General features: G+C 39.4%; 1 protein-coding gene across 1 annotated transcript in view; it reads left to right on the forward strand.

The window, feature by feature from the left end:
• Positions 1-16,178, forward strand: part of LOC121376381 (HEAT repeat-containing protein 1-like) — a 74,425-nt gene that overhangs the window by 19,103 nt on the left and 39,144 nt on the right. Inside the window, exons 6-8 of the mRNA XM_041504231.1 lie at positions 1,407-1,670; positions 4,329-4,414; positions 9,023-9,283. Of these exons, the coding sequence (XP_041360165.1) occupies positions 1,407-1,670; positions 4,329-4,414; positions 9,023-9,283 (611 nt within the window). The remainder of the gene's footprint in view (positions 1-1,406; positions 1,671-4,328; positions 4,415-9,022; positions 9,284-16,178) is intronic.

The raw sequence follows: 16,178 nt of genomic DNA on the forward strand, positions 1-16,178 counted from the left end.
CTAAACTTACATATTTATGATCATGAAGTAAGGAATTATTAAATTTCCAAAAACCTTTTCCTCTTTCAATTTCTTTTAATTTCAGTGTTAATGTAATTGGTAAATGATCAGACTTGAAACTTGGTAGAATATTACTTGAAGTAACTGAAGATAAAAGGTTATGCGAAATAAGAACAAAATCTAACCGAGACTGTTTTATTGGGGTTTGCTGCCTCCAAGAGAACCTTTTCAAATTAGGATTTTTTCCCTCCAAGGATCTACAAGGTCTAATGTTTCTTTAAAATCTGTAACTTGTATTCGATCTTTTGGGTTATTCAATTGTTTGTAATTAAATAAATCAAGGGCGGGATCTTGAACAAGATTCCAGTCCCCACAAACAATTGTATATTTACTTTCAGATGATTCTATAATAGTCTCTATATTAGCAAAAAATCCTGGTGTATCTGTGTTAGGGCCATAAATACAAATAAGTAATAGTGATTGATTATCTATTTCTATCGTTAATGCTAACACATTTCCAACATTATCATTAAATTTATTTGTAACCTTAAATTCAAAATTATTATTAATGCCACGGGCATTAGATTTATATGAACTAAAATAGCATTGACTGTAACCCCATTGTTGCATAATAATTTGTTCTTGATCTTTAGTAAAATGTACATCTTGAAGACAGTATATATTTGCCGATTTCTTTTTTAAATATTGAAAAATTTCCTTTCTTTTCAAATAATCATTTAAGCCTCTACAGTTCATTGATAGTATAGTTATATTATTATCCATTATCATTATCCAGGAATGTATTAGTGCGATATAGTTGTTTTAAGACATCTATGAAAGAGCCCCAATTTCTTTTCGAAAGATATACATGTAATAGTCTATCAATAAATGAATAGCATTTCAATAATGTGGATGTCATGTAAATTTTAATAAAAAGACCTCCAGAGTGGGTAACTGATGTGAAAAACAAATAAATAACAAAATCACATATAGTGAGCAACACATTAAGCAGAGATGATACCATTATTCTCAGGTCAACATAGTTAAAATACATATCATTGTGTATAATAGTGACCTTTTAAAAAAACACACCATGTTTTAATCTCTGGAATAAAACAAAACAAACATGCCATGGGGGGGGGGGGGGGGGGGTGGGTTCAAATATAGGCTGCACAGTAAGTTTTAAGTTACTGTGTGTGTTTTCTTGACAAAACAGCAAGATTTAAGTTACTTTGTGGGTTTTTTTGATAAAACAGTAAGATTTAAGTTGCAGTGAGTGTTTTCATTGATAAAACAGTAAGATTTAAGTTACTGTGTGTTTTCTTGATAAAACAGTAAGATTTAAGTTACTGTGTGTTTTCTTGATAAAACAGTAAGATTTAAATTTTAAGTTACTGTGTGTTCAGGTTTACACTGATGAGGAAGGTGTTGTCCACGAGTCTCCACTCAGAGTTGTCTTCTCCTTCTATGCAACCACTGTCCTGGGAATCCTTGACTCAGGACCGGTTACCAAGCAACTCGTGTCATCCTTGTTTGAGTCGCTGGTGCAAGGACTGCGGTCGAAGATTGTCGACTACAAGTCTGCATCGTATATCCTCCTGGCGCAAGTTGTCGCAAAATCTCAGCTGAAGAGTGACCTCCTGGAACCACTCACTAACATCCTCTGCAAGGTGAGTCGTCGTCGTGTAAACTGGAATACTATTATAGAGTCAACACTAACATCCTCTGCAAGGTGAGTCGTCGTCGTGTAGACTGGAATACTATTATAGAGTCGACACTAACATCATCTGCAAAGTGAGTCGTCGTCGTGTAGACTGGAATACTATTAAAGAGTCAACACTAACATCAGCAAGGTGAGTCGTAGTGGTATAGACTGGAATACTATTATAGTCTAAACTGCACTATGACATCATCAGCAAGGTGAGTCTTCATGATGTAGACTGGAATACTATTATAGAGTCTAAACTACGCTATAACATCATCAGCAAGGTCGTGGTGTAGACTGGAATACTGTTATAGAGTAAACTACACTTATGACATCATCAGCAAGGTGAGTCGTCATGGTGTAGACTGGAATACTATTATAGAGTCAACACTACACTATGACATCATCAGCAAGGTGAGTCGTTGTGGTGTAGACTGGAATACTATTATAGAGTCTAAACTACACTATAACATCAGCAAGGTGAGTCGTGTAGACTGGAATACTATTATAGAGTCTGAACTACACTATGACATCATCAGCAAGGTGAGTCGTCATGGTGTAGACTGGAATACTATTATAGAGTCGACACTAACATCATCAGCAAGGTGAGTCGTAGTGGTATAGACTGGAATACTATTATAGTCTAAACTGCACTATGACATCATCAGCAAGGTGAGTCGTGGTATAGACTGGAATACTATTATAGAGTCTAAACTACACTATGACATCATCAGCAAGGTGAGTCTTCATGATGTAGACTGGAATACTATTATAGAGTCTAAACTACGCTATAACATCATCAGCAAGGTGAGTCGTGTAGACTGGAATACTATTATAGTGTCTGAACTACACTATGACATCATCAGCAAGGTGAGTCGTCATGGTGTAGACTGGAATACTATTATAGAGTCAACACTACACTATGACATCATCAGCAAGGTGAGTCGTTGTGGTGTAGACTGGAATACTATTATAGTCTAAACTACACTGACATCATCAACAAGGTGAGTCGTGGTGTAGACTGGAATACTATTATAGTCTACACTACACTGACATCATCAGCAAGGTGAATCGTGGTATAGACTGGAATACTATTATAGAGTCTAAACTACACTATGACATCATCAGCAAGGTGAGTTGTTGTGTAGACTGGAATACTATTATAGAGTCTAAAACTACACTAACATCATCAGCAAGGTGAGTTGTTGTGGTGTAGACTGGAATCAGGGCTTCTAGATTACGGTAGCCCCACTCCCATGGCTAGTGATATTCAGTGTTGGGCTAGTAAATAATTAATATAACTAGCCCGACGGCTAGTGGAAAAAAACCCTTGTCAGATGCTGCATTTACATATTTTGTAAATATGAATATCTTTCCCCCTCTTTCTACCCCAATTTAAGGATTTTTAAGCTCAATCTCCCTCTTTAGGTAACATATCTGATTATTACTATTAGTAACTTTGTACTTATTTAAAGTAGGGCTAGTACATTTTTAATCATGGCTAGTACATTTTTAAAATCACTGATCCCATGGCTAGTGGATTTTTATAGAATTCTAGAAGCCCTGCTGGAATACTATTATAGAGCTTAAACTACTCTTGACATCATCAGCAAGGTGAGTTGTTGTGGTGTAGACTGGAATACCAATATAGTCTAAACTACACTGACATCATCAGCAAGGTGAGTTGTTGTGGTGTAGACTGGAATACTATTATAGAGTAAACTATGCTGTGACATCATCAGCAAGGTGAGTTGTTGTGGTGTAGACTGGAATACCAATATAGTCTAAACTACACTGACATCATCAGCAAGGTGAGTTGTGGTGTAGACTGGAATACTAGTCTAATACTATTCATCAGTCTAATACTACATAGTCTAAACTACACTATGACATCATCAGCAAGATGAGTTGTTGTGGTGTAGACTGGAATACTATTATAGTCTAAACTACGCTATGACATCATCAGCAAGGTGAGTCATTGTGGTGTAGACTAGAATACTATTATAGAGTCTAAACTACACTATGACATCATCAGCAAGGTGAGTCGTTGTGGTCTAAACTGGAATCCAGTCATTAACTAAACTACACTACACTAAACTGGCTGCGTAAATTGTTAATAAAAACACTTTAATTCCAGCTGTCTCTAGATCTGATAAAATGAGTAAGTTTTCATCAAATCCTTGTTTGTTTTTACTTTTCAGCCTGATGTATTTTAATCATGAGAATATCAAGTATTCATGAAATCCTTATTTTTATTTAATTTCCATCAACAGATATTTTAATCGTGCATAAAGTATTCTTTAAAAAAAAAAAAAAATAGTTTCTAGTCTTCTGTAGGTGTTTTCAGAATATAAAATGTTCATAAAAAAAATCTTTTGTTATATTTGATTTCCATCCAACTATAAAATGATATTTGTAATGTGTATAAAGTATTCATGAAATTGATAATATTTACATAGTTTCTAGCTTTCTATCTAGACTAATAGTTTTAAGTATTCATACAATCCTTATTTGTGTTTAGTTTCCAGATTTCTTTAGGTATTTTAAAAGTTTGATGGCTTTAAAATTAAAATGTCTGTAAATAGTGTAGTTTATTTCTATAAATATGCATATTATTTTACAGTACATGGCCCCATCTCTGCAGACAGAGGCGGTGACCTGCTTGTTGCTTGTTTACCAGAAACAAGACATCCACATGCTGCGCAAGAAGTAAGTTTTACATTTTAATCCCAGAGAGGATCCTGATCTGATCATGAATTTGAGTTTTTCATGTTTGTCACAGGTCATACCAGGGGCCAGTTGTTAGTCACTGGTCATACCAGGGGCCGGATGTTAGTCACTGGTCATACCAGGGGCCGGTTGTTCAAACGTTAAGTTAGCTTAACCAATGATTAACACAACTGTTCAAATCCAGAGACTGAATCAGTATGAATCACAACTGAAGTATGTTCAAACATGATTTAGAACAACCAAACATAATCAAATCTAAAGTTTTATTGTGGATTTGTGCAAAAATAATTAACAGGAAATTATTAGACTACCCCAGGGTTAATTTAACCTGTGTTTTGACCAAACCGGACTCAGATGTTTAAAAGGGTTGGCATCTTTGTTATCTTGTCTTTTTGAAGTCATAGGGCAAGATATATGTATACATTTTTGTGTTACATCCATTTCCCACAAATTATGTCTTGGATCCACTGAACTTGCTTTATAGTTGCATCTGTGCATGTCCATCTCAATAAATGTAAACAAAACAAAGGAAAACATTTATTTAAAAAAAAATTAAAATTATTATTCAAAATGTTTTTAAAATGGGGTCACCAGGTTGCAGAAAAAAATGTTTTATGCTTGTCCTAATGGCTGTTTACACTAGTGTTCTAGATGTTGAATAAAATATTTGTTCTACTTTGTAGAGTGTTCAAGTATTTTGAGTCAACAGACATCACTAGCATAGGTTGGACTATACCAATTCAAATCCCATAGGCGACCATGTTAACGTTTGTGTTTAAAAACACTATATGCAATATATCAACCAAACTGTGACCCATAAATATCAGTACTACAACCCCTACCTCAAAGTATTAACTGCAGAAAATGGTACCTTTCATGGCTCATTTTCGGTATAACCAGATGTTTCTGCAACACCCCTAGTTTCGCACAAAATTTTAGTACTTTTTTTTACGGGTACCCCATACATGTTCCAAGCACAAGGCTACTTGACACGGTGGTACTACATCAAATAAAATTGCATACATTTTTAGCCCAGATGAAACTAATTTTTTTTACAACCAACACACTCACATTTATAACCAATCACAGGACTTGTGGTGTTAACTTCTCTATCAAAAGTTCGGTACACCTCGATCTTCGACCCAGCCGGAAATTAATTGGTATAGTGCAACCTATACTGATAACATACATGTTTCAAAAGGTGGTGAATCATGTGTTTTTATGACAACCAGGATCTGGTGTCTTCTGACATAAACTGACAACCTCACTGAAACTGTTGTTTCTACAGTGCAACCTAATTTAATGTACACCTCACAAAACACATGTATTTTGTACAGTTTTGTACAAATGCAATATGTCATATTTGAAAAAATAATTTAAAAAAAAAAAATACTCCTGAAGATATTTATTGTCAGATGTGTGTGTGTGCTCAGCTATATATGTAGAGACAGCATGGCTATTCAGAGTACCTCAACTCCTTAAACTTATTCCATTGAAACACATGTACTTGACTGACCCCTAGATTATGAAGACCTCAATAGGCACATCAAAGAAATATCAGTATTAAAAAAATACAATGTCTGAGGAAGGAAAAACCAACATGACTGCATCTGTATGAAGTAATGACTTAATGTCCTGCACATCACTGTTGGAAGAAAATCCTGTATGCTGAGTGTGGGCATCTTCAAGTTACCATGTGCGGGAATTTTAAATCCATCAGCTATGCAGATTTTCAAATTGGACCATCAAAACCATTGGCAGCCACCAATATTCCTGACTATATTTTATGTATACCCTACTGTAGTTGGAGGTTTTAAAAATTTGTAATATCTGGAATTATCATGCAGCTTTCGCATATTTATTTTTGATTCATTACTAAAAAAACCTGTTTTTAAGTGACATAATTACCCGAACATCTATTTTATTGCATTATTTTCTAATCCAGATCAATACAATATGTATATTGGATGTATTCCTACAATCTGTAATCCAGCATATCATTTAGCTATTAACATTGGATAATACAGCATTAACAACCTATACTGATAACATACATGTTTCAAAAGGTGGTGAATCATGTGTTTTTATGACAACCAGGATCTGGTGTCTTCTGACATAAACTGACAACCTCACTGAAACTGTTGTTTCTACAGTGCAACCTAATTTAATGTACACCTCACAAAACACATGTATTTTGTACAGTTTTGTACAAATGCAATATGTCATATTTGAAAAAATAATTTAAAAAAAAAAAATACTCCTGAAGATATTTATTGTCAGATGTGTGTGTGTGCTCAGCTATATATGTAGAGACAGCATGGCTATTCAGAGTACCTCAACTCCTTAAACTTATTCCATTGAAACACATGTACTTGACTGACCCCTAGATTATGAAGACCTCAATAGGCACATCAAAGAAATATCAGTATTAAAAAAATACAATGTCTGAGGAAGGAAAAACCAACATGACTGCATCTGTATGAAGTAATGACTTAATGTCCTGCACATCACTGTTGGAAGAAAATCCTGTATGCTGAGTGTGGGCATCTTCAAGTTACCATGTGCGGGAATTTTAAATCCATCAGCTATGCAGATTTTCAAATTGGACCATCAAAACCATTGGCAGCCACCAATATTCCTGACTATATTTTATGTATACCCTACTGTAGTTGGAGGTTTTAAAAATTTGTAATATCTGGAATTATCATGCAGCTTTCGCATATTTATTTTTGATTCATTACTAAAAAAACCTGTTTTTAAGTGACATAATTACCCGAACATCTATTTTATTGCATTATTTTCTAATCCAGATCAATACAATATGTATATTGGATGTATTCCTACAATCTGTAATCCAGCATATCATTTAGCTATTAACATTGGATAATACAGCATTAACAATAAAATAAATCATCAAATTACACCAAGGTAGATAATCAAATCTGGAAAAATTGGTTCCAAATCTAGTATACACTTAAAATACACTTCATGGGAGCAAACTAAGTGATTATTTTTAAAAAAGATTTTATCTGGAGACCTAAAGATATGTTTAACAAGCTTATTGTTATGTATAAATGAGAACAGAAGGCACAATAGTGACAAAAATTTTAATTATGGCTTTGGTAAAAAAATTCTTCAAAGTAAAAAAATGTTTCCCCTAAAACTACAAATTTGTCTAAAATATGACTTAGCACCCTATAAATATGCCAAAAGGACAATAAAAATCAAGGTCTTTAAAAAGTTAAGCTATCGGAAGTACACACATGAAACATTAACTATGTTTATAGAAGTTAAAGACATTATCCCAATATTGGCACATGTTATTTTTAATATAAAAATAAATTGCTATTAAAATCTAAGTTCAGACTGCCTAGATATATTAACATATTTAAGAGCAGTTGTATATGTCAAGTCAAACACCATGTAAATAAGAACATTCAAATCTGTATAGTATGAATTATAGGCCAAAACCAACTTTTCCTCAGTGCTAATTTTTGTTCAAACTCCATTCAGAGCTATGTACAGTAATTATTGTCAAGGTCAAGGTCATTGTGAACTTGCATGGCCGAGTGACGGCTAATTAATCAAATAGTGTAGTTTAATTTAATTAAATCACAAAAATCATAATCTTTTTTATTATGCACTGAATATGTGCTATAGGTTGGACTATACCAATTCAAATCCCATAGGCGACCATGTTAACGTTTGTGTTTAAAAACACTATATGCAATATATCAACCAAACTGTGACCCATAAATATCAGTACTACAACCCCTACCTCAAAGTATTAACTGCAGAAAATGGTACCTTTCATGGCTCATTTTCGGTATAACCAGATGTTTCTGCAACACCCCTAGTTTCGCACAAAATTTTAGTACTTTTTTTTACAGGTACCCCATACATGTTCCAAGCACAAGGCTACTTGACACGGTGGTACTACATCAAATAAAATTGCATACATTTTTAGCCCAGATGAAACTAATTTTTTTTACAACCAACACACTCACATTTATAACCAATCACAGGACTTGTGGTGTTAACTTCTCTATCAAAAGTTCGGTACACCTCGAACTTCAACCCAGCCGGAAATTAATTGGTATAGTGCAACCAGCAAGTAATCTGTATGACTTGCCCCAGAGTTATCTTTCCTTGTAGAGCGTTCAAGTATTTGTCATAGAATTATCTTTCTTTCTAGAGTGTTCAAGTATTTGAGTCAACAGACATCACTAGCAAGCATTTTGTATGACTTGTCACAGTATTATCTTTCTTTGTAGAGCGTTCTAAATATTTGAGTCGACAACTAGCCTTGTGGTGTCGTGGTTAAGCCATCAGACATAAGGCTGGTAGGTACAGGATTCGCAACCCGGTACTGGCTCCCACCCAGAGCGAGTTTTAACAGTAAGACCACTAACAACTAACTCACTGTCCAAGACAGACATCCCAGATAGCTGAGGTGTGTGCCCAGGACAGTGTGCTTGAACATTAATTGGATATAAGCACAAAATAAGTTGAAATGAAAAAAAAAGAGTCAACAGGCAGCACTAGTGAGTATTCTGTATGATTTGTCAGAATTATCTTTCTTTGTAGAGCATTCAAGTATTTGAGTCGACAGACCTCACTCGCGACTATTCTGTATGACCTGTCCCAGCGTTACGAGACCAATTCGCTGGTGTTCCCCATCATGAAGCGACTGGTGCCGGCCGCATTCAAACAAGCTGCTCTGAACGTGGTGAGCAGTGATAGCAGTGACAACGATGATGACGCTCCACCACCGAGACTCATGTGGTTACTGCAGGAGTTGTTGACATGGTTACCACTGGAAGAGACTACAGCCATGTTTGTTGCCAGGTAGCTCACAAGTTCAGTCTGTATTGACGGTTATGTTTCTTGCTAGGTATCTTAAGTTTCATCTGAAGAAAGGAATGATCTTTTTTTTTTCAACATCACCTGTCCTCATAACTAGTGCATATTCCCTATGATTAGTAGACTGGTCCGAACATCCCAACAGCCAATGGGATGGCCTAAATTCTTCTACTGTGTACCCCTTCCTGTTCTGGTCACGTGACTGTAACTTCCTTCTTTTTCCTTCGCTTCTAGCGGTTCGGACGTTCTTTATTTTGCTCTTTATTTTGCTCCGTCGTAATCTGAGCCATCTGTTTTATTACTATGGTTTATGTTTCGATTTATTGTGGTGACATTCTTTAATGTTGTTACCTTGCTATTATACCATTATTTTGGTTGTAATTACTTTATATGAAATTTAGTTTTTGTCATGTGTGCCTGTTTAGCTTGTCGGTCGCCATTTTGAAAATGGCGCCTTCTTGTTTACCAGATATGTGTTTGCTTTCTCATTACAGAGTGTTGAGAATGTTGGATACTAACTCTACTAGAATTGTTCGCTCCTGTACTAAATGCAGGAACTTTTTGGCGGGGGGAGACCCGCATGATGTCTGTCCTGGGTGTCGATCGCCTTGCGATGTAGAGTCACGTTGGTTGCTCTGTCTGCCTCTTGGCCCGGTTGAATTCAATAACTACCTGAAGGTGCTGGCCCAGCGGGCCAAGAAGGCGGATCCTGTTCCGTCGGCTTCTCCTCCGGCCACATCGATTTTGGAGTCTGTTGCTGAAGTGCTCAAGTCTCTCCTACCTAGTATGGTTCAGGAAACTATCGCTTCGCTGCACACTACTACTACCATGGTGCCAGTTCCAGCAACGGTTTCTTCACCGGGACAAGTATCTACCATGGCAGTACCGTTTACCTCATCCAGTGTCCGTGACGGTGTGTGCTACAGTGACTACGGCTACCGCACCGACGGATGCTACGGTGTCTAGACCAACCAAGGACCCTACCTCAGGTCATTGCAGATCTACTTTGTCTGTTGTTGGTCATCGCAGCCATGAACGGAGCTGTTCTCCACGATCTACAGCTTATTCCAATCGCTGTTATTGGTCTCGGAGTATAGACAATCATGCTTCATGGTCAGCTTCCGGTTCCCGTTACGGCCATTCACGGTCTCCACGACCTTCAAGTATTGGGGATCGGCATGCATGTGCTAGACTTTTACGGGACTTTCCTGATGATGAATCACACGGTTCCGTGGTGGACGATACAGATACAGCGGATAGCATGACTATGAAGTACTGTTTACGAGCTTCTACCACCGCTACCTCGCCCACCTGCGCCTGCACGGAAGGGACCAGTTCCCATGATTGCAACTGACGCAGCCCCAGAAGATGTGATTAAATCTCTTGCTGTGGGCACGATGATCGCCGGGGTCAACACGGAGTTGGATGCGGTTTTTGCTGAAACGGCTTCCCCGTTGGCATTACCTCCGTGGCATCGTTATGCCTATCCTGTCTTTAACATGCCTTTCAAGGATCGGGCTCCTGATTTGGATTCCGACGCATCTCGTCTGAGCAAACCTCCCACGATGGTGGAAATTCCAGAACGGACTGTAACAGCCATTGATACTACTCAGCGACGGCTGGTCTACGTTTTGTCGTATTTGGATGTGTCTTTGGCTGCTCTAGCTTCACAACAGAAGTTTCCATTTCCCTCGTCAACTGTGTCGAAAAAATGGAAAAGCACTCCTTATAAGCAGCAGCCTTTTCGTGGACAACCTACACCAAGAAAGTCTGCCGGATCGGGGAATCAATCCCAAGGGAAGCCTCCCCAACGTTGAGGCCAGCCATCACACCCAGGACTCCTCAGATTATTTCGACCTTCGCCCACCCCTCGATTATCCGTGGAACAACAATTATCAACTCACGCTTCTGGTGTGTCCAATGTCGGAGGTCGACTGCAGAGGTATTGGAGGAATTGGGAACACCTCTGCGACGACGTGTTTGTAACAGTGATCTTATGACACGGTTATCGGCTGCAATTGTCTTCCCCACCACCTTTGACCACATCAGCAAGGGAAGCCTGCCATTCGGGTTCTCATGTGATGGTCTTGCAAGACACAGTAAACAAACGAGAAGGGAGCGGTACGGAAGTTATCGATGCAGCACCTATCTCCAGGTTTTACTCAGAAATCTTTCTGGTTCCTAAGAAGGATTCAACTGACCTCAGGATGATTCACAATCTGGCGTTCTTCAACTCATCTCGAACCTCCACCGCAGTTCAAGATGTTCACAATCTGCGGTGTGAAAACCGTCATTCAACCAAACGATTGGTTAGCGTCACTGGACATCAAGGATACCTACCTCCACTTGCCTATCCATCCAGCCTACCACAAATATCTCAGGTTTGTGCTGCAGTGAGTGCACTACGACTGGATGGTTCTGCCGTTTGGCATTTCGGTCGTTCCTTGGCTAAGAGAATAACAGCTCCGATGTCGCGAGTTCTCCATCAGCAGGGTCTATCATTTTACCTATACCTGGACGACTGTCTTTTGAAGTGCCAGAGCAAGACGAAGTTAGCAAGCCAAGTCAGCTATGTACTTCTGTTCTTGCACTGCTTAGGATGGATTGTCAACCAGGAAAAGTCTCTACTGCTACCAACACAGAATCTCCAGTTCATTGGGATTCAGCTGCATACCGATCTGGGACTCCTTCAGGTTCCTGCAGACCGATGGACCAAGATTCAATCTGCGGTATCCAAAGTTCTAGCCGAACCTGTGACATTCCATATGTGGCAAAGCCTACTGGGTCTTTTGACTTCAGCCCAAGACTTGACTCTATGGGGTCGCCTGCAGTTAAGGCGTTTACAAGTCTTCCTGAATCCGTACATCATGTTGAACAACCCCAGTCTGATGATCACTCTTCCCGACAACCTTCGACCCTGTCTGCAATGGTGGCTGATTCCGTTGAACGTCTTAGGCGGAGTCTCTTTGAGGCTATCTGTTTGTGGACGCCTCACAAGAAGGTTGGGGAGCACATCTCAACAGTCAGACAACATCGGAGCTGTGGTCTGCCGTCAAAGCAAGTTTCCACATCAATGTGTTAGAGCTTCTGGCAGTGTTCAATGCGATACGTCATTGGCGTCATCTCTTGATACATGCAATTCTCATGTTAGCGACCGACAATGTGACAACGGCGGCTTACATAAATCGTCAAGGTGGAACTCATTCCAGCAGCCTGCTCGATCTAACCTACCATTTGTTCGAGCTGATGGATGCCATTCCGCTGCAACTCAGAGCATGTCACATACCAGGGGTGTCGAATGTTCTGGCAGACATGTTGTCAAGACTGTCCGCTCCACAAAGCACCGAGTGAATGCTCAACCCAGAAGTGTTCCGGTGTGTGTCACAGACTGTGGACACTGAATGTTGATCTGTTTGCGACGTGCTTCAATCGTCAACTAAGATTGTACATGTCACCGGTACAGGATTCAGATGCATTGGATCTCGACGCTTTGGCCATCAGCTGGGACAATCTGGACGCATATGCTTTTCTGCCTCCAGTGTTACTACCACGAGTCCTCCAGCTGTTCCAGGAGTTCCATTGTCGGATACTTCTCATTGCTCCAAAATGGCCAAGCAGAATCTGGTATCCAGTCCCTTCTACGTCTTGCGGAACCAGATCCTCTGCCACTACCAGGTTGGGATCGCCTCTTGCTTCATCCCACGTCGAGACAGCATCATCCATATCCAAGCTTGTACCAACTACACGCGTGGACATTATCTCCAAGGATTAAAGGAAGAAGGGGTTCTTTTCTCAGACCACATCGGCGATATTAAAAGCTCACCGGGCATCCACAGCTGCTGCATATAATGTCCGGTGGTTATATTTTCATCGATGATGCCTCAGTAACAAACTAAAACCTCAGACTATTCATGTTGAGAGACTAGCAGATTTATATCTCCGGTCGACATTGAAACTCTAAGGCTCTACTATTGCTGGTTATGTTTTGGTTATTGCAACTGTTGTGACTCTGCCACGGGTACTAAGCTAGCTGCAGTTCCTGAAATCCACTCCATGATCAAGGGTTTCAAGCACGAGGATCCGGTTCAACATTTTCGGCCACAGAATTGGGACCTTAATCTAGTTCTGAGGGCCTTGTCTCAAGCACCCTACGAGCCTGCTGCGGAGGCCTCTTTAGAGGCTTGGACAAGGAAGCAGTGTTTCTGCTGGGGTTCACTACAGCGGCAAGAGTGTCAGAGATAACATGCTTTGGATATCGACATGGTGCGTTTTAATCGAGATTACTCTTTGGTTTCACTGGGTCTTTTGATGAACTTTGTTGCTAAGAATCAGTTGCCGGATCAATCTCCTCACACCTATGATGTTAAGGCACTCTCTTCCATTGGGGGTTCACACGATGTGGAAGATTTGTCGTTGTATCCTGTTCGAGCCCTTAAGTGATACCAAAACATGAGACAATACCAAAACATGAGACGGGAACATTACTCATCAATGAGCTTTTAATCACGATTACGGCCGACGACAGTTTCACTTTTTGGATCCTTGTTTTGGCTTCGTGCACAATAAATAAAACATATCCAATGGTAATTTTGTGATATGATATATACTACTCAAAAGAAATTAAGGGTCAAAAATGTATATCCAAATAAGTTTCAGAGTGTATTAGATTGATGATGTAAACTACACCAAATTTTTTATTTATTGTTCCATATTTACAAAAAACCACAAATAAATGTCACTGTATACAAGGAAGTCACATGACATGCTGTCAAAGTTGAAGGTTGTCAAACATGGATTTTACACATTAGAACATTCGTTTAATAGTGTGTGAATCCACCCCTGGCGCGAATACACTCGACACATCGTTGCCTCATGCTGTTGATCAGACGTCTGAAGAACTCTTGGGGAATGGCCTGCCACTCTGCCATAAGACGTTGACCCAGATCATGAAGGTTGGCCGGAGAGGCATGGTTATCCCGAACTCTCCTGCCTAATTCGTCCCAGGCGGGCTCTATTGGGGCCAAGTCAGGCGAATATGCTGGCCAATCCATCCTGGCGATACCTTGTTGTCTGAGAAAGTCCGTTACCACCCTGGCACAGTGGGGTCTGGCATTGCCATCCTGCAGAACTGCCCCGCCGCCAATCTGCTGAAGGCCTGGGAGAACCAACGGCCGGATAATCTCATTCAGATAGCGGATTCCATTCAGATTGCCATCCACCACATAGAGGGGGGTCCTGTGGTGGATAGAGATGCCGCCCCACACCATGACGCTGCCACCACCGAACCGGTGACGTTGTCTAACGTTAACATCAGCGAAGCGCTCCCCAGGACGTCTGTAGACACGAACCCGACCGTCGTCGAACTGGAGACTAAACCTGGACTCATCAGTGAACATCACTCGACCCCACTGAACACGTTGCCACCGCAGATGAAGCGTGCACCAGTGATGTCTGGCCATTCTGTGACGTGGTAGGAGTGGTGGTCGAACAGCCTGGCGACGGCAGCGTAGATTATTGGCTCTCAGACGATTGCGTATGGTTTGATCAGACACTCGAGTTCCAGTCGCAGTCCGCAGATTGTCACGTAATCAGCGTGCAGTGGTTGTGCGTTGACGTAGAGCCATATTGGTGATGTAGCGGTCCTCTCTATTTGTAGTGCTTCGGGGTCTTTCCGAACGTGGACGATTTCGAACAGAATTCGTTGCTTGGTACCGTTGCCACAGTCGGCCAATGACACTCTGACTGACACCAAGTCTCAGAGCAACATTTCTTTGCGTATTGCCATCCTGAAGCCAAGCAATAGCCCTTCCTCGATTTTCGATAGTCAGTTGAAGTCGTACCATTATCGAATTTGGAGTGTGCACCGTACACGAACGCAAGCTCCAATTATACGGAAATTCAGCATTGGGAACATGGAATACACGTGAAAAGCGTGCAAATGAAGCGCTTTGTGAAAAAGCAAGTTATGGGCACTTAGCAGACCTTTCGCATTGCCCTAATTTACGTGCAAATGTAAGCATGTTTTCGCCATTAGAACTAGTCGACAGTGTCAATGACAGTGGATTTTAATTCATTTATGGGTTGCTTAGACCCATTTTCGTCAAAATGGAACAATACCATGCGTGACATTATGGTCTAGCTAATATAATTCACATTCAGAAAATAATGTCGAAAATATCGTCTGACCCTTAAATTCTTTTGAGTAGTATATTTAATAAAAGGTACTTTTATTTCTTTCATCTTTTAAAACTTAAAATTAATATTTTGTCCAGAATTTTGAAAATAATAAAAAAGACCGACCTGTAAACAGCATTGTCTTCTTGTTATAGGAATTTGATAGGGTCAAGGTTAGTAGACTAGTTTTTACTTTAATGTGGCGAAGCATTGTAATAATATAGCTAATTTTTAATTTAAATGATGTCACTTTGCATATCCTTACAATAACCATAAACTGGGTACATGACGTTTCCTCTTTTTAAGAATATTGGAAAAATTCTAAAGCAAAATTGCTATTGAATTATTTTTTTTAAATTTATAATGCACCTCAATGTGTTTGAACAAAATCTTGTGATTAAAAAATTGTACCTTTTACGAAATATGGATTTCTAGTGAAATTACGGTAAGATATGCTATATTTATTGTGTACGAAGCCAAAACATGGGTGTGAAAAGTGACTGTCGTCGACTTTAGCAACAATGAATTCATGTAGAAAACTTGGATGAACTGACAACCGGATTATTCAGTGGAGCAATGATTTATGAAGGCACATTTAATATAAACTTCAACTTTTCAGCAACAAGTAATTCCATGAACTTCAATGAAAGAAAACACACCGATCACAACACAGACATTGAGTGAACAATTCTTGACATTTTTCTTC

This window comes from Gigantopelta aegis, chromosome 6, assembly GCF_016097555.1.
Source record: "Gigantopelta aegis isolate Gae_Host chromosome 6, Gae_host_genome, whole genome shotgun sequence".
NCBI lineage: Eukaryota > Metazoa > Mollusca > Gastropoda > Neomphalida > Peltospiridae > Gigantopelta > Gigantopelta aegis.